The following is a 19,226-nucleotide window of genomic DNA, read 5'->3' on the forward strand; positions in this document are numbered from 1 at the left end:
AAATGCAGTTTTTCTCCTTCATGCTTCCATTGGTTTAGTTAAAGCATCCATATTTGAACACAACCGGCCCGAATGGGACACACACACAAACAATGTTCTCTGAATGTTGATTGATTTTGTAGAGGGATATACAGTCAAACCAAAAATTATTCAGACATATATAATCTATATAATTCTTTGATATATTTTTTTTACTAGTGGGTGCAGGACACTATAGTTCGTTTATGTAAGTGAGGAGAGCAAAATAAAGTAAACTGTGACATATTATACACAACAATGCTTCATACAGTGACTACCAGTAACATTTATACAAATTTGGGAGCAAAAATTATTCAGACACTTTGACCTGACCATGTTTTGCTGAAGTGTTTTTCCTTTAATTTGATCTTTTTACACCACATGACTGAACAGAATGAAGCATTGCTTGGTATTTGGTTGATCTAAACTGGTATTATCTAATTGTGTAGTTAAATTTAACAGCTGACAGATATTCAACATAAGTCATGTGTGAGACAGTCTAACAGAAGGACGGACAAAACCAGTGAAATATCAACTGATTTAATAACTCTGAGTTCTTGTCATATTTTATTACCATTTTCTAAACTATAGGGAATAAACTGTGATAATGTGAGAAATGTTGAAGGTGTCTGAATAAATGTTGGTTTGACTGTATTATCAGCAACAATTCATTACAATAAATCACATACAAAAATCTGAATTGTAAAGCAGGCTGTTGAAGCAGGCTAAGCAAACACAGGCTATTATATATTTGTTACTTGAAATTTGTTTAATGCATTGCCTTTAATGATTTGCATAGTATTGCATGTACTGATAACGACAATGTCAAGACGTGATCCTATTGTGTGATTTTTTTTTTGGTGTGTGTGTGTGTATATATATATATTTATACACATTGTTTTACAAAACATAATTATGAATGTCCAGTTTGACCCTTTTGTTTCTGCTGAGAGAAGTTGTTCTTGCTTTCCTTGAGCTGGAGAGGTAAAACTGGACTGTCAATCAGAGACCCATCATTGATTGAGCACAATCCTCTTAATATCATCAATAAGGAAATCTCTGCATAAACGTACATTTATGCATTTATGCACAAATATCTTAATGTCTCCTTTAATTCTATCGGGTATTATTCTTAATTTGTCTATCGCATGTAGAAAATATCTGCTCACAATAAGATCAAATGAGTTCGAGTAAAAAAAAAAAGATCCAAACTCTTCATTTCCCGGATTTTCTTCATGTCTTACCGACGTGTTCAGAAATCCGCCTTGCGACTGTATCTTGTTTATCCGTTTCAGATCTGAAGGTATCCCACACGACGCATTTTAATCCTTCAAAAATAACAAAACACTTTTATTTATTTCTCTACTTTCGTGTTCTCCAAATGTGCAGAATCAGATCCAGAGGGTCCGCCTTTAGGAGCGCCTTGAAACGGTCCCTTCTTATCGGCTTTCATCATCTAACCCGGGGACGCCTTGAAACCAGTTAGTCAGATCCAGTTTTTTTTTAAAGATAACCCAATGCGGACGGGCCAGCAGCCAATCAGAGTCTTGTTTACAATCCGTGAGTGACAATACGCTGGCAACGGGCCAACCAATCAAATCCTCCTCTAAATAGAGCCTTTTTTGAAAGCATGTTCAATAAACCCAGGTCTAACACAGGCGTTATATAAACTACTGAAAACTATATTCAGTGCAGTCACAGTAATTCATAGGCTTGTGTATGCTTCTATAGCACTAATTTAATAAAGACCCTTTTAATAGTGTATGTTTTAATTCATCGTGTTGTTTGATGACGTTTAAAAAAAACATTAGATACGGTTTAATCGACGTTGTGGCTACACAATGTAGTACGGATTGCTCCAGGTCGTTTGCACAGCAATGTTGATGCGTTTAGCCCTTGTATCCATTTTATTTTGCTTGAATTTGCCGCTCGCCTCACTGCGCTCTCTCACCATATCGAATTCCTATTGGTTGGTGGTTTAGACCAATCAGAACGCGGAGGGTCCCCGGGCGAGCGACGCCAGCTCATTATTATGCGCCAATCTGACCAATGAGCGCGTGTGTTTACTCTCCCGGAGTGGAGATTCTCGATCGGCACCGGACAGGAGAAAGAATCGGTGTTTGGAGACTCGATTCGCGACTTCAGCTACTTCAACCGTATGAGGGGAACTAAGGACTAAACCACTGAAATATGCTTTCTAAAATTAAGGGACATCAATGACCTGCATATTTGTTTCCCTTTATTTCTAATTAAAATTATTTATTGTTATGCGAGGATATAACATACCAGTAAGTAACACATTTATTTTTCTGTCATTGTGTCGCCTTACGAAGAATAAAATCTAAATAATCTGAAATAATCTTAACTAGCGAAACTGCACGAACAATTATTGTGCAACATAAAAAGGGGAAATGGAAATCTTATAAAAAATAAAATAACTTAATACATCTATGATTTCAATCACAGTGCTATACACGCAACATTTACACATTCTAATTTAGGCATTTGTTTAATAAGTAATTTTGCGATTTAAAGAAAAGAAAAGAAAAAAAATTATAACACAATTAAGGCCGCAATACTCAATATTACCTAGTGATATTTTCATTAATTCCTTATAACCACATACAAATGAATAGGCTAACGTTACTCAAAACAGTTGTATCGGTATAGCAGTTTTGCGCTTCTAATATTTCCAAAATCTACAAATGTAGCTACTATTTAGTAGGCTATTGTTAAATTAGAAACATATTATCTAAAGAACATGCATCGCAGTCCGATTTGAAACATGAAAAAGAATAATAATAAAAATGTAACGTGCATCATTTACATTTCCAGTGGTTGTTTATTATTAGATTTAGATCGGTGTATTACTTCGCTGCTCAGTTCTTAATCATAATGACATTTTTTTTAGATTTATGAGGAATATTTCAGTATGAGATCGAGCGGCTCGCGTGACTGCTGGTGCCCGAGAAGCGCGTGCTTCGCCCGGCCGCATAACATGAACGAAACAGACAAGCTAGACATTAAAATAACATTACGGTCTCTCTTGTGTGAGACCCTGACTTCGACGAACACAAGATAACCCAGTTGAATTACGGTTTTTGGTCACTTTGACTGATAAAGACAGATTTGTACGCATTTTACTTATTGCATTGTCATGCACGAGACACAAACAACTGCTGTATTTGCGTCGCGATTATGCAAATATTTAACAACATATCACGTTTCAGCTGTCGATACAAAGCTTTTAAGTCTTCAATAGCATGTAAATTCTGAGATTAAAACAAAGGTTGAATGTTGTGTGCTCGAAATGGACGGCTGGTGGACAGTAATGGCTGACGGAGAGAGAGAGTCAGTCAGTCATTCAGTCACAGGGAGACAAAAGCTGAACAAGCTCGGTGTGTGTGTGTGTGTGTGTGTGTGTGCATGGCCTGACACAACGCGAAACGCCGCGTTTATTTCATTTGTACATTTTCTGAAAAAGCTGTAGTCTGCTTCAATTAAAGAAACCATTTCAATGATTCATTGATCGTGTGAGAATTCTGCATGTTCTCCAAACGTGTGATTATTTTACCAGAGACAGAAGCAGCACAAAAGAGCCTCGAGTAATGAAACGCGTTTAAAACAGATGAATATTTGTACAATATCAGCTGGTTCTGATAGATTTAATTGCTCAAAATAAGAGCTCAAACAGATAAAAGGAAACTGCAGTTGTTTACATAGCCTATATGCACACAAACACACACTTGTGTTTTTTTTCCCAGTGTATTCTGATTAAAAACCAAAGGGAACGCGTAAAAAATCGGGTTCTTTTGGCATGGTATTTATATAGTTTATAAATTGTTGCTTTTTATATTGACCATAATCATCATGCATGGTCAAACTAGCTATCTTAAAATAAAATATTGACATGCTATAAAATGCAGTGTATAAAATAGCACACTTATTTTTTTTTAAACAAAATGATTAATTAAACGCATGTATGCAAATATATTATATTTTTAATTTGCATATATATATAAACACTATATAATTAACTTAAGATTTCATTCATGTGTAAATTATCTTCTAACCACAGCAAAAGCAACAACAGATTCGAGAGACATTCAAATGCTGGAAAGAATGTGATTATGCATCCATATCGTTTGTTTGCCATCATATGTGTGCTTAATGCTTATAAAACATGAATAAATGAATTAAAAGATATTTTTTTCTGTCTTTTTGGACAAGGCGTGTATATTTATCACGCATCGGTCTCTTTCTATTAGGCCTATTCAATCACTGCCATCTCTGGCCTTTTCACATCCATTCATTCAATGGACGTGCATTCAAAAACCAACGCAGTTCTTCTTTTTAAGCGAATGTAAATCAAAATTAGCTCTCGATTTATATCGCCGTTTTCATGAATATGTCGAATACTAATAGCATGAAGCAAAAGCATATCAGCTTTAGTGCTACCGAGATTAAAAAAACGTCTCTCCTTTCTTTCTTTCTTTGTAGAAAAGATGATTGAGGACTTCAACCTGAGCAGGAGAGGCGAGCTTTCCGCGATCTCAAACGCACACGGATTACACTACACAGGTTTCATCTGATTTCCCCTCGGTTTTTGGATTATATCTTCAGTTTTGTTAGTAATGGAGGGTCGTGATTTCTCTGCACCGGCGCACCTCCTCTCGGAGCGGGCCACGCTCGTCCACCGCGCCGCCTCACGCGTCTCCTCCTCCGGCCACGGGGCTGTGCAACACCCGCCGCATTTCCCACCCGGGAAATATTACCCTTCACACTTACCCATGGCGGCGCATTCAGGTGTGTTGTGTTTTTATCTCATTCTAGTGTTCAGGTGTTGCGTTTTTATCTCATTCTAGTGGCATTTCCTTGGAAAACAGCGATGATTTTGAAACGCACGAATAGTGTTTATGTTTATATATCAGGCCGGTGTTTGATTGATTATGTCTAGTAGCTGCTAATCGTTCTCATTGCTACGAAAAAAAACTCTATTGTAGCATACAAATACTTCAATCCAGATATCAGTTTAAAAACCCTAAAACTAATTATTAATATTTATTGTCATTTTGCTCTTTTTCAGGTGGTACAAATAACCAATCTAACTTACACCATTTGAAAACCATTGAATCGATTGTTTAGATTTACATGATCACTTATTGTCTTTTTTTGGTTATGATCCTATTCTTGCTTGGAGGTCAGACATGTACGACTCAAAATCATTGTGTTCATGAATAACACCCATTGTGATCAACATCTCGGTTTAATATGAATTTTGACAGGCGACGGTTATGAGGATATATTGGGCATATAGCTAATATTATCTGTAAGGTATTGTAAAATAAATTGAAATAATATGAATTATGCTTCAAATTAAGGTTTAAGAACAGAATGAACGTGGTGTATTTTAATATTTAAAAAGAATTGTTTTGCATTTGTAGTGCATTAATTTTTGAGTAGCCTACTAAGGAGGGTCTTAATGTTTAATCATAATAGCCTAGTTAAGATTATTTTTTACAGTTTTGCAGTGTTACTGTACGAATGACGAAAAGGTTGATACAGTCAGATACAGTTTCCTTAATAATTTGCACCATTTTGAACAAAGATCCACATGCTCTAAAATATGCATTCTTGCCCAATTTATCAATAACGCACAAGTGATTCACCAACCGTAAAAATTGTACATTTTAATCAATTAACTGAAGAATGTTATTGTTTTGCATGGTTGCTGCAGGCCTTGACGTTCTCAAGCACATGAAGCCATTTAGTGTCTTAATTGCGTTTAGATTATTTTGGGAACAAACAGATCTACTAAACGCATGAAATGATTATGAATTTAGAAATGACTATTTCGACCCAATTTAGACTGCTAAAACGCATTAGAATTTATTGAAAAGAAAATGTTTGTACATATCCTCGTCCTTTTTAAATCAAATGTGTGCGAAGCATCTACAATAGCAAGGCATTTTTCCAGCAGTTTCCATACTCTCTGATATTTGTGGTTGTAGATGAGTCCAGTTGGCCTTGGGGAATGAGTATTTAGGCTAATGTTAGCTAAAGGGTGCAGGTGTGCTGTTAACCGGATATGACAGTGTCTTTTGGCCGTACACCCCCAGCTTGCCGTGCCCTCAGCTGTCATCACTGTTCAATGATTGAGACAGGTGAGGGATTGTACAGAGAGATAAAACTCTCAGAACTAGTTTTATAGCTTTGTCTGGAATATTACTGTGATTCATGCGGTGACGTTATCGTAGCACCAACACTGAGACTGCACTTTTATCTCAGACCAGGTTGATGGTCAGCAATCGTTTTTGTGTGGTTACAACTGGTGTTTGTATCTAGCATGAAATGTGTCAGGATTTCTTAACAATGCATATGAGTGATAAATCGGACAGGACGATATTTGATAGGGATGCACCGATATGAAAATATTGGCCGATACCGATAACCGATTATTCTTTGTTTCAGTGCCGATAACCGATATATTGGCAGATAAATCTAAATCCACATTTTATATAATTTTTGAGAGCCTGATTACAAAAACAAAAGTCTCACCATTAGGGTTGGGTATCGTTTGAATTTGAACGATTTCGATTTCGATTCCTTGTTTCGATTCTTTTAAGAGGCAGGGTCAAAAAAGTTTAGGATATTTTAAATGAGCTAGCTAACCAACGATCTTTCTGAAGGAAATAGTCTAACCTTCTCCATCAATTTTAATTCTACGAACTTTTTACTTTTTATGAACTTTACTATGAATTTCTCACAGGGTTGTTTTCAACTACAATATAAATATCAAATCTATGAACTTGAATATAAATATTATAAATTATGAATATATTTTCACAGGGGTACACTTTCCTCAAGAGAGCTTTATTTTTGGAAACTTAATGAAAACACATTTACACATGAGTGTATGATGCTGCAGGTACTTAAACATGTTACCGTGCTCCCACTGATGGACTAACCTAGTGCAGAATAGCAAATAAACAATAAGAAACAACTTGTAAAACCTTCGTCATCTGGCGAGGAGAGAGCAACCAGCGAAATAACCTGTGCTCCGAACGGCGTCAAGAGCACTTTTGGAACATATCCATGCCTTGGTTTGATGCTGCGTTCACACCAGAAGATTTCATGATTTCAATGCAAAGACGCGTTACGCGCGTAAAAAATTCCTGCGGCGCGAATGGGGACAGGCCCGCTTTTCAGTTTATAATGTCTATGCTTATATAGACGCGAATACTCCTTTTTTACTTGCGTCAATTTCGCTGTTGACGCGCAAATCGATTCAAAGTGTTCAAGCGTATAACTAGACGCGGTATTCGCGAATTTAACACGCTATTACCAGCATTAGGACGACTCTTGAGTTGCTTCGCTCGGTTATGCCAACACTTACAGTGGACTCTTTTTTGTTGGTGTTCAGCGGTTTCTTCTTCCGGTCGGCGGACTGTGAATCGAAACTAGGAATCGAAATTTAAACTTTTGAACGATACCGGGAAAATCGCAAAGCTAGTCACGGTTCCAATCGATACTTGATACTCGATACCCAAGCCTACTCACCATTAAAATCCATGTGCCAAACACACAATTATAATAATGTTCTCATTATAATTTTATATAGTCTATATTTGTTGCACTTTACTGTAAATTTTCCTTTTTTTGAAGGGATATCAATAATATTTCAAGCAATTGGAAACGCATCATGTTGAAGTGAAATAGGCCTAATACATTATTTATCGGCTTTAATATATAGGGCAATTTTTTTTTATCGTGCTGATAACATTAAAAATGAACATATATCGACCGATACCGATATGGTGGCCGGTATATCGTGCATCCCTAATATTTGATATTTTGAAATGATCAGTTGATGTAAAACTGTGGTCATTCTGGCTTGTTAATGGATAATGCAAATTTTTTTGTTTTCATATATTGAAATTTGGCAAACAAACAGATGCATATCAGTGTATCAACCTACAAACAAGTCAGGGCTTACATATAGTTAAGTCTGCATCTTCTAGAAATTATAACTAGCCTACATATTATAAATGGCTAAATAAAAAAAAAATCACACACTTAAATCCCATATTAGTCCACCCCTATGCATAACTTAACAAATACCACAATTTATTTAATCAAGGCTAAGCTAAGAAAAGCAGGATGGCTATGCAAACCGAGCGGGATGGTCACCAAACCTGTTTCTCTCAGGTTAAGCGACCGGACCGGTCAATAGCGTCCCGGGGCGTGAAGGGGTGTCGTTGCATTCGCTCGCTCCCTCGCGGCCTCACATGAATACTTTACAAAGAGCATGAATATTTCAGGGAATTGATGTACGAATGCATTCAGATGCAGGTTGGGATCCAGGCTCAGTGAAAGAGCTTGTGTGGTGTCTTTCACAGGCTTTATTATTCAGCCGCTGTTGGGAAACGCCGATGTTCCTCAAAGACTTACGAAATGTGGGCACGTTTCTGAGAAAGCTCTCGATTTCACTTCTCCTCACTCGATTATTTCGGTCGTTGCTTGTTCTTGGACTGAAGTTGCACTTTTGCATTTATGTCATCATAGCACCTTATACCTTTTACAGGACAAGATCAAATCAAGCTCAGGTTAAACTTTAAAATCCTCTGCGTTGACACAAAAGCAATGCTGATGTTCCTGATTAGCACTGGTACAATTCAACTTTTACACGCGTTTAGGGTTCAGGATTTGGATTCTTATAGACTTACAAGGCCATATCTGGCCTTTCCCTAAAGCATGGTCAGCCAAGTACACTACCAGTCAAAAGATATGGATCACTAAGATTATTAATGTTTTTAAAAGAGCAGCATTTATCTGAAATAGAAGCTTTTGTAACATTAAACACTAGCGTTCAAAAGTTTGCGGTCAGTAAGAACTTTTATTTTATTTTTTGGGGGAAAGAAATGAAAGAAATCAATAATTTTATTCATCAAGGATGAATTAAATTGATCAAAAGTGACAGTAAAGACATTTATAATGTTACAAAAGATTCTATTTAAAATAAATGCTGTTCTTTTGAACTTTCTATTCATCGAAGAATCCTGAAAAAGAATTGTACGCAACTGTTTTAAACATTGATAATAATAATGAATGTTTTTTGAGCATCAAATACGCATATTAGAACGATTTCTGAAGGATCATGTGACACTGAAGACTGGAGTAATGATGCTGAACATTCAGCTTCGATCACATTTAACATATAAAATAGGAAACAGTTATTTTAAATTGTCATAATATTTAACAATATTACTGTTTTTTAATTTGTATTTTTAATCCAATAAATGCAGCATTGGTGAGCAGAAGAGACTTCTTTTAAAAACATTAAAAATCTTACCGATCATCCAAAACTTTTGACCGGTGATGTAGTTCGATCATAGTTCCAATGAACATGTCATTCGCAAACAGCATCGCAAAGTTGCGTGGTTGTACGACATCTATAGACCTGTGGTTAGAAGGATAGTTTCTTGTTTGCATGACATCTGGAGTTAATGGGCCTCATTTATGAAACAAATGTACGACAGAAAACCCATTTCAACGCAAAACTTGGCATTTATCAATATGGATCTGACTGGTGGCTACGATCCAATCTCATGCCAGGTCTCAGCTTGTGTTTTTGAGTTAGTGTGAACTTGTGTGTGCGGCAAAGTAAATCTGTTAAGAGAGCATTTTGATCATTTAGGCTAGATTATTTTCCTGACGGACAACCAAAGCTCATTAGTCGACCATTAACCGTTAAGATTAGAATGTCGAATTAAAATTATATTAGAATAGATGAGTGTCTGTGACCAATTAAAAATACCACAAATGTTTTATTTTTACAGGGGTTTAGCTTTACAGGCGCAAATAGCAGCATAAACTAGAGAACATGAGGATTCACACGTCGTCACATTACCCACACGTGAATGGAGAAAAACAGAATAAAATTAAGTATATAAAGGAATAAAGTAAATAGGACTACAATACACAAATATATTTCACTTAAATGATTAACATATTTACAAAAGAAAAAAACAGTGTGATGCTCGTTTTTGTGACTCTCTAACGCATTATATTTGCTTTCTTCTCGCACACAACACAACATAACATAACATAGCTATACTCGAGCGTTGCTAACTTCACATCTCAGCCATTCATCATCAAACTAAAATGCAGTCAACCAAACATAAAAGTTACTCTGCTTAATTTTTATAGTATGCTGTGAAATCATCGTACCCAGCACCTATTGGATCAATATCCTGTCAAAAGTATTACGGTCACAAATCAAAACATAATGAGCGTGAATTAAAAATTAAAAAAACGCATGTAAAAATATGTTGCAAAAGCAGAAAAAATTAATAATGCAAAATGATCAGAATAACAAAAACGTGGTTAGTCACCGATTAAAAGATAATTTGCATGAATCAAAAAATAACAAGAAGCAATAAAAACAATAAACATTAAAAATGATATTGCACAAAACTTAAACTTATGTTTGTTTTCTTAAATTATGTTTTCCTTGGTTTTATTACTCTGTACTTTGTGCTCTTTTTCTTCTCATATTTTACTCTTTTGTTATCTTGGGCTGTTTTTCTCTTCGCTCTACTTTCCACGTTCTGCGCTTGCTTTCCCAAATGTTGCAGTTCGAGTTTCATGTAAATTAGGGCGGGCTTAAAGGATTAGTTCACCTCAAAATGAAAATTTCCTAATAATTTACTCACCCCAATGCCATCCAAGATATCCACGTCTTTCTTTCCTCAGTGGAAGAGAAATTAAGTTTTTTGAGAAAAACAATTCTGGATTTTTCTTCGAATAATGAACTTCAATGACAACCAGTGTTCAAATCAATCGAGTTTCAAAGGTCTTTGAAGTGCTTCAATGGGCTGTGCACGATCTCAGCTGAGGAGGAGGGGCTTATCTAGCGTTTCGCAAAAAAATTTAAAAAATATATATATACTTTTTAACTACAATTGTTCGGATTGAGCTTATCTGCAACGCGCCGGGAACTACGTCATCACGTTGAAAGGTCACGCTCGATGTTGCGGGCGCTAGCGGAAGTACCGCCCCACTCAACCGTGCGAACGAGGATAGTTCAAATTGTATTGGTCGCTTTGTAAACAGTGGGGCGGTAATTCAGCGACATCGAGCGTGACATTACAACGTGATGACGTAGTTCCCGGCACGTTGCAGATCAACTCAATCCGAACAATTGTAGATAAAAAGTATATATAGAAATATTTTCCTCAAAAAACCTAATTTCTCTTCCACTGAGGAAAGAAAGACATGGATATCTTGGATGGCATTGGGGTGAGTAAAATATTAGGAAATTTTCATTTTGAGGTCAACTAATCCTTTAAGCGCAACATTAGTCCACTAGTTCTAGATTGACCGTTCCTCCTCTAGCCAATCAATCGAAGAGTGGAGTTGACGTAACTCCAGTGCGACTCATGCTACTGATGCTCACCCACCGATTACATCATCAGCATTGACCAATGGTAGTTAGAAGGTGTTTACCAGACACTTTTCCGGAAAGTTCGCTTTGGCAAGCGGTTTTGAACTCCCAAAACAAACTCCAAATGAGCTTCATTTTGCCCTGTTTTTGTTAGACATTACATCACACCAGTTCGTTCTTCGATTTCGATAGAAGTAAAATAAATAAAAGTCACAACAACAAGCGCGGCTAATGACTGTGGTTTGTGGCGTAGCCTAGTTGAATCATGGATCTTCTCTTGAAAAGTTTTAGATCCTGGTTAGATTAAATTCTATGTCTTTTGGCTTCAATTGGATGCAAATAGCAGATGTTCTAAATACATTTTGAATAAAAAATATAATTCAAATAGAAGTTTATAAAAAATTACTGCAGTATCATGTGTAAGCATATTGTTATTGAGGCTTGATGTTGCAGGAGACATTTGGTCTCCAAACCTTTGGTTCTCCACTTCTTCTCACCACAGCTTATCTGAGGTGTTGAGTTGTGTTGAGTTGTGTTGAGTTGTGTTGAGTTGTGTTGAGTTGTGTTGAGTTGTGTTGAGTTGTGTTGAGTTGTGTTGAGTTGTGTTGAGTTGTGTTGAGTTGTGTTGAGTTGTGTTGAGTTGTGTTGAGTTGTGTTGAGTTGTGTTGAGTTGTGTTGAGTTGTGTTGAGTTGTGTTGAGTTGTGTTGAGTTGTGTTGTGTTGAGTTGAGTTGTGTTGAGTTGAGTTAAGGAGTTGAGTTGTGTTGAGTTAAGGAGTTGAGTTAAGGAGTTGAGTTAAGGAGTTGAGTTAAGGAGTTGAGTTAAGGAGTTGAGTTAAGGAGTTGAGTTAAGGAGTTGAGTTAAGGAGTGTGTTGTGAAATTGTGTGTTGATGTGTGTTGTGTTGAGTTAAATTGTGTGTTGAGTTTAGTTGTGTTGTGTTGAGTTAAATTGAGTGTGTTGAGTTGTGTTGTGTTGAGTTAAATTGAGTGTGTTGAGTTGAGTTGTGTTGTGATGAGTTAAATTGAGTGTGTTGTGTTGAGTTGAGTTTAGTTGTGTTGAGTTAAATTGAGTTTAGTTGTGTTGTGTTGAGTTTAGTTGTGTTGAGTTAAATTGAGTTGAGTTGTGTTGTTGAGTTAAATTGAGTGTGTTGAGTTGAGTTGTGTTGTGTTGAGTTAAATTGAGTGTGTTGAGTTGAGTTGTGTTGTGATGAGTTAAATTGAGTCTGTTGTGTTGTGTTGTGTTGAGTTGAGTTGAGTTTAGTTGTGTTGAGTTGTTGTGTTGTGTTGTGTTGTGTTGTGTTGTGTTGTGTTGTGTTGTGTTGTGTTGAGTTGTGTTGTGTTGAGTTGGCTTCCTTCCTGCAACCCCCGACACACAGACCGGCAGCATTGTTTCTGATCACAGCTTTGTGTGTGTTTTACAGCATGTTGCTCAAAGATAAAAACACACCCTCCCTCATCCCCTCTTTTATTGTCTTGGAGGGGCAGAACGTCTCTGTCTGTCCCCTAATTCTCATATCCGTCCTGGATATCCCAGCAACCCAGCTCTGTTTACAGGTTAACCCTGCTGATGCCTCTTACCCTTGTGTTTTCCCTTCCAGAGGGGAATAAATAACTCTACTGGGAGGTTTTATTAAAGAGCCCGTCGTGTGTGTGTGTGCGCCTCAGAAGACGGGGGAACGGGGATGCACAGGTGTTTAGTGCTGTTGGGAATCTGTGTGTCTGGTGTTTATGGCAGACCTGATGAAGGGGTTTTGTGGTTTGGCTAGTCGTTGAGTCTCTCTCACTTCCAAGCAATTTGAGATAGCAGTTTTAGTGCCCACATCAAGAGCTTCACTGTTACGGATAGAAACCGTTGCTATTCTTATCCTGCTTTAGAAGCTAGACATTTTTACGTAATGCTGTTATTGTGAATGACTCATCAGTGCGCGTTCATCAGAAAAGGTGTGTTCGACTCGAAGCTGCGCTGCACAAGAGCGATTCGAGAACGACCCGATCTGAATGCTTTTTAATCACTCTTGCTGTACTTCGATGTCATACACCAATCTTCAAGTCGAACAACGTATTAATCTTTCATCAAAAACTCAATAACTACCACTTCTCTAATTTAACCCAACTTACTATTTCAACCTCTCCTCTACAACCACCTGGCTTGATCTGGCAAAACTTTCATGACCCAATCAATTCTCCTTGTTTAACAACTAAGTATTGACTCGTTCCAAGAGGGTTTTATTGTTTTGTTTTGTGTGTGTGTGTGTGTGTGTGTATTTGTTGAGGACTTGACTAGGACTTCTGTAGAAAACCCAACCTGAGTGAAACCCACATCCAACTTAAGATGAATAACTATAATAATAATAAATTTTACACCACATGACAATGTTAATAATAACACTACATTGGAATCATTTTCAGAACAGTTTTTTTTTCCAGCTGATAGACATTGCGCTAAACTTTTGCGATATTTACTAAATGTCGTTAAAAAATGATCGCGATGTTATGCGTTTCTTTGTTGTTTAGAGTCCAGTATTCCTGTAATTCTTTTGTCTTTTATGAGTTTAAGAAAGGACTCTGTTAGGGCTGCACAATTAATCGAATTTCTAATTGCGATTACGATTACGGTGACACGATTACGTAATCGTTCAAAGCCGCGATTACAAAAGAAAATGCACTGTGCGTGTGTGTGTTTATAGCATAATTTTGTTATGAGAGGTGAATCACGACTACTTCAGAAAACCCAGCACAATATGACATACCAGGCAGTGACGTAAGTGTACGTTGAAATAAAAAGTCTTTCACCTCAGAAAAACGGACTTTACTGTCCTGTAAGCCGTTATACTGTGCTCGAAGCGCGCACTCTTCAATTGCACGCGCAAATGCGGCGGCGCGCGCTGTGTATCGCTTCACTGTATAAAGTGCAAAAGAAACTACGTGCATGCAACGTCGTTACAATGTAAATTAGTAAGTCACGAAATAAAAGTAAAATACCAATAAATCACGTGTTAGCTGAGAAGGATTTGCATGCAGGTATGATTTTCATTCTATTCACCAGGAGCTGTTTCATTAACAGTTCTTGTTAGTATTGTGTATTCACCATGGTAACTGTCGTTTCCATAACCCCAAAATGCAACTTTATTTTCAGTTTGTGTTATTTTTTATATTATTAAATGACTGTGGAGCCTCATATCAACATTGTATTAACAAAAACTAGTTTGGGACTGCAATTTAATTGCTTTAGCATAGTCCAAATGTTTATCTATTCTTTACTATGAGTCATTCTTACAATTTATGTGTATGTTAAGTAAAGGACAAGTTATGTGTATGACAAGTAAAAATTTAAATCAATATACATTAGGTTTTAAGTTCTGACATGGCTGTCTGTAACTACATGCATAAGATAACCAAACTTAAAGGCAAGAATATTTTGAACTACTAGCTGTGCCACATTAAAAGGCAACACTGATAATTCTCACATTGATGTGATGACAATTTTTGTGTAAACATGTATTATAATATGCCTATATATATTCAATGTAAATTGTGATAATCGTAATTAATACAATTTCAAGGGAATAATCGGCAATTATGATTTTTGTCATAATCGTGCAGCTCTAGACTCTGTCTAAACACACCGCGTCATCTTTAAAGAACGATCGACTGTTGCGTACGTCAGGTGACTGTAAATGCGCAAAAACTGTTCCCAATGCAGTTTTGCGAATAATCCTTTTTCGAATCGCCTGAAAAACCACCGCATGTGCGCATGTAAACTTGTTTGCGATATATGGGAGTTTTTGCAAAAGTGTTTCCATTGGCCGTGTTTTCAATGCGCAATTTCAATTTGCGCAATTTGAAGGGTAATGGAAACACGGCTATTGACAACCATTCAGAATCCTGCAAACTTTTAAGAGCTCGAGCAAAAAAAAAAAAAAAGCAACAGGTGGCAAAAATGCGACACACTTATATTAAACAAAACGATATGGTGCATTGGTGTGGACACTCATATAGTTATCGTTATTTTATCACTCTACCACCACCTCACCTTAACTCTTTTACCACGAACTGGTCCAAGATCAGCGTTTATCTCGATATGTATAATATAACACAATATAGGCTAGTATAATATTACATCAAGACCAACCATGTAACAAGGAAGTTAACAAACTTTTATGTGCTGAATTAAAAAATGATCCACAAATTTTATAAATATATATGTGTGTATGTGTGTGTGTGTGTTTTTTGTGCATCATTTGTGTGCTTAATTTGACCCGATTAACAGATATTTGCTTCCCCAGGGTAGATTTAGCTGTAGGGTTTTCTGATTGGCCAGTGTGTGTGTGTGTGTGTGTGTGTGTGTGTGTGTGTGTGTGTGTGTGTGTGTGTGTGTGTGTGTGTGTGTGTGTGTGTGTGTGTGTGTGTGTGTGTGTGTGTGTGTGTGTGTGTATATGGTTTATGAGGGCACAAATGTATATAATGACTTGGTTACTAGCTACAACATAAACATGGTTTACACACTTGAATAAGTTTAGGGGTAGAGTTAGTGTGAGAGGAGAATACAGTTTGTACAGTATAAAAACTATGGAGAATCCCCACAAAGATAGTGAACCAGACGTGTGTGTGTGTGTGTGTGTGTGTGCGTGCTGGCTTCCCCTCACACTGCAGGTCAGGCGGGCACAGCAACCTTACACAAAGAAGACAAGCTGGGCGGGCAATCCTTCCTGTATCACACACACATAACCCGTATCGCATTCTCAAACCCGCCGTGTGTTTTACACTTCACACTTCCCTAAAACTACTGTAGCTTTCCAAGAACAAACCATTAAACAAGACGAGCAGAAGAGGTGTATCTCTCTCTCTCTCTCTCTCTCTCTCTCTCTCTCTCTCAGGCCAACCGTGTGTGTGTGTGCGCTGCGTGTGACAGCTGTTAGACATTAATAACGGCTCAGGATGAAAATCCAGATTACTTGTTTTTAATTTCAATTTTATTATTGTAATCTTTCAGAGGAGGAAGCTGTGTTGTGTTTGGATGGAAGTGGATTGTGGGTAATGTGTGTGTCTGTATACTGATCTGTCTTTAATACAATCATAAATGTTAAAGGGATGGGTTGCATTACAGTCACACTTGATTAGTATTATTATTTTGACGCTACCCTCAGTTTGTAAAAGCAAAAAAAAAAATGTCTTGACAGATGTACACAACACAACACGCATATGAATTTTGTATTTTTATTTGTAATGTGTAAATAACGGATACATTTATATTTTGAGAGACGCTGCACTATTATTTTGTGTGACTCTGGTGTTTGTGTCCACAATAATCCTTCATTAAAATTAAATGACTTTTATCTTGACATTACCAATGGCACATGTGTGAAAAAAAACGAAACACTTGACATCTTTAACATTCAATCAAATCTCAATGGAGAAAAACCCTGTCCTACATTATTACCCATTAAATATTATATTTCTCTTGGAAATATTGCACATTATGGAAGCAAATTCATCCAGTAAATGTATTGCTGATTATGTTGTCTTTAATAAATCTATTACTATAGGCCTGGTTTCACAAACATGATTAAACCTTAGTTCAATTAGGAGATTTAAATAGCTTTTTATAAACGTGCCTTAGAAAAAAAAAACATTACTGATGTGGATCTTGAGACAAAAAAGAAAAAAAAAAAATATATATATATACGAAACTTGGGGTTAATACTTCCTAACACTTCAAATTACACATTAATTTTAACTATATAGCTATTCAAATTACACGTTATTTTAACTATATAGCTATTCAGAAGCAAGAAGCAAGACTTACTGCTTTATGTCAAGGCAAACCTGTTACTGTCAGTTCACACACACTAATGAGAATTGGTCACTTGTTGGATGCATGTCATCAGATTGACAGACTTCACTGAGTGAGAGTTGTGTCATTAAATATTCATGCCACGCTTTTCTGAAGGATGTGTCAAATCTTTTGTTCAAAATTAAAGATTCGCATCAGAAACTCCAGTTTAATCAGTGAGAGTCTGAACGCGTGTCACACGCACGCACACACACACACACACACACACACACACACACACACACACACACACACACACACACACACACACACACACACACACACACACACACACTTGTTGCACTCGCAGTGAGTCTATAGAGCGCCGTGTATTAGATTGTTATATTATATTATATAGTACTGTTTATTTTTGACATTCTGATTAAAGATAAAATTCTGGCTCAAACTGTTATAAAACAAGGATCCCAGACTGTTTGCGAAACCGTTATTAAACTTAGGCACGTCAGATCAACACTGGTGCTCTGAAAGTGGATTTACTTTAAGACCATTTTCACTTTGAATTTAAATTGCTTGAAGATTTGAAGAATTATGAATTAGGGATGCACGAAATATCGGTCACCATATCGGTATCGGCCGATATGTTTTTTTTAATGTTATCGTTATTGGCCCGATAAGAAAATTTGTCCGATATATTAAAGCTGATAAATAATGTATTATTTCCTTCAGCTGAGACACCTCAGATGCCCATGATGAAAACCATCAGAAAACCATGATGGCTTTGAATTGCTTGAAATATGATTGGAATCACTTCAAAAAAGAAAAAATACAGTAAAGTGCAACATGTGCAGTCATATCGGCTACATAAAATTATAATGAGAATGTTATAATGGATGTTTGGGACATGGATTTTAATACTGAGACTTTTGTTCCTATAAACAGGCTCTCAAAAATTATATAAAAAATGTGTATTTAGATTTATCAGCCAATATCGGTTATCGGCTTTCAAATATAGAATGATCGTATCGGCCAAAATTTTCATATCGGTGCATCCCTAATTATGAAGAAATGACAAAACATTGAATTAAACGTACAATTTATAAAGTAGAAAGTCTTAAATTTTATTTTCCAGTAAATTTGGGTTTATTTGTAACTTTAAATTTTTTTATAAATTCAATGCTTTACTTGCCGTTTTTTGTAATTGTTTCTGAATCTGAACATTGTTTCTACACCATTTAATGATTCAATGACCAGAATGTTCATGTACATTTACTGTACATTTTAATAAATGTTGTAGGTCATCTCTATCCATCCATGTATGCAGGAAAATGTAATTCTCTCTAGTATACCACAGAAACAGTAATAGTAATATGCTTATCTTTTGTCCTCAGATTACCCTGGTGCTCACTATGACCACTAGAGTACACTGCCTCTCTCTCTCTCTCTCTCTCTCTCTCTCTCTCTCTCTCTCTCTCTCTCTCTCTCTCTCTCTCTCTCTCTCTCTCTCTCTCTCTCTCTCTCTCTCTAGATCAGTGATCAGAAAGTTTATTTCTGTGGTATGTATCCAGATATATCCTCATTCACATGTTTGTAGTCACTTGTGCACACTGAAATAAAAAAAACAATAAGTAAAATGTACTTAAAAAATCTGCGTGCAAAAACTTGCCAAGGAAAAATTAAGAAAATTTCACATGAATTAAGTAAAGTCTACTTAACTAAGTTAAGTGAAAGTAACAAAGAAAAAAAGTAATTTTAACTTGTCTAGTACAAGGTTGAGTAATATCTATTCGTTTGCAGTTTCCTTGGCAATACATTTCATTTAAACAATATAACACTTAATTAAACCACACTTTTACAGTATAGAGACATCTAAGTGATTAATACAAAAGATATTGTGAGACACCATTTCTCCATAAAAGAAAAATCTCAATACTTGGTACACAATACACAGATTTGGATAACATTTGATGGA

General features: G+C 36.4%; 1 protein-coding gene across 3 annotated transcripts in view; it reads left to right on the forward strand.

Annotated features, from left to right (window-relative positions):
- Positions 1-2,082: 2,082 nt before the first annotated feature.
- bahcc1a (BAH domain and coiled-coil containing 1a) overlaps positions 2,083-19,226 on the forward strand; it is a 132,838-nt gene continuing 115,694 nt past the window's right edge. For 2 of the 3 annotated variants that reach the window (XM_077230656.1, XM_077230658.1), the window contains exons 1-2: positions 2,083-2,306; positions 4,519-4,824. In XM_077230656.1, coding sequence (XP_077086771.1) covers positions 4,653-4,824 — 172 coding nt within the window. In that variant the 5' untranslated portion in view covers positions 2,083-2,306; positions 4,519-4,652. Of the gene's footprint in view, positions 2,307-4,295; positions 4,382-4,518; positions 4,825-19,226 lie in introns of those variants that run through there. The other variant, XM_077230657.1, reaches the window with a different exon arrangement.

The sequence above is a fragment of the Siphateles boraxobius genome, unplaced genomic scaffold (assembly GCF_051911475.1).
Source record: "Siphateles boraxobius isolate OS27281-9 unplaced genomic scaffold, OSU_SipBor_1 15, whole genome shotgun sequence".
NCBI lineage: Eukaryota > Metazoa > Chordata > Actinopteri > Cypriniformes > Leuciscidae > Siphateles > Siphateles boraxobius.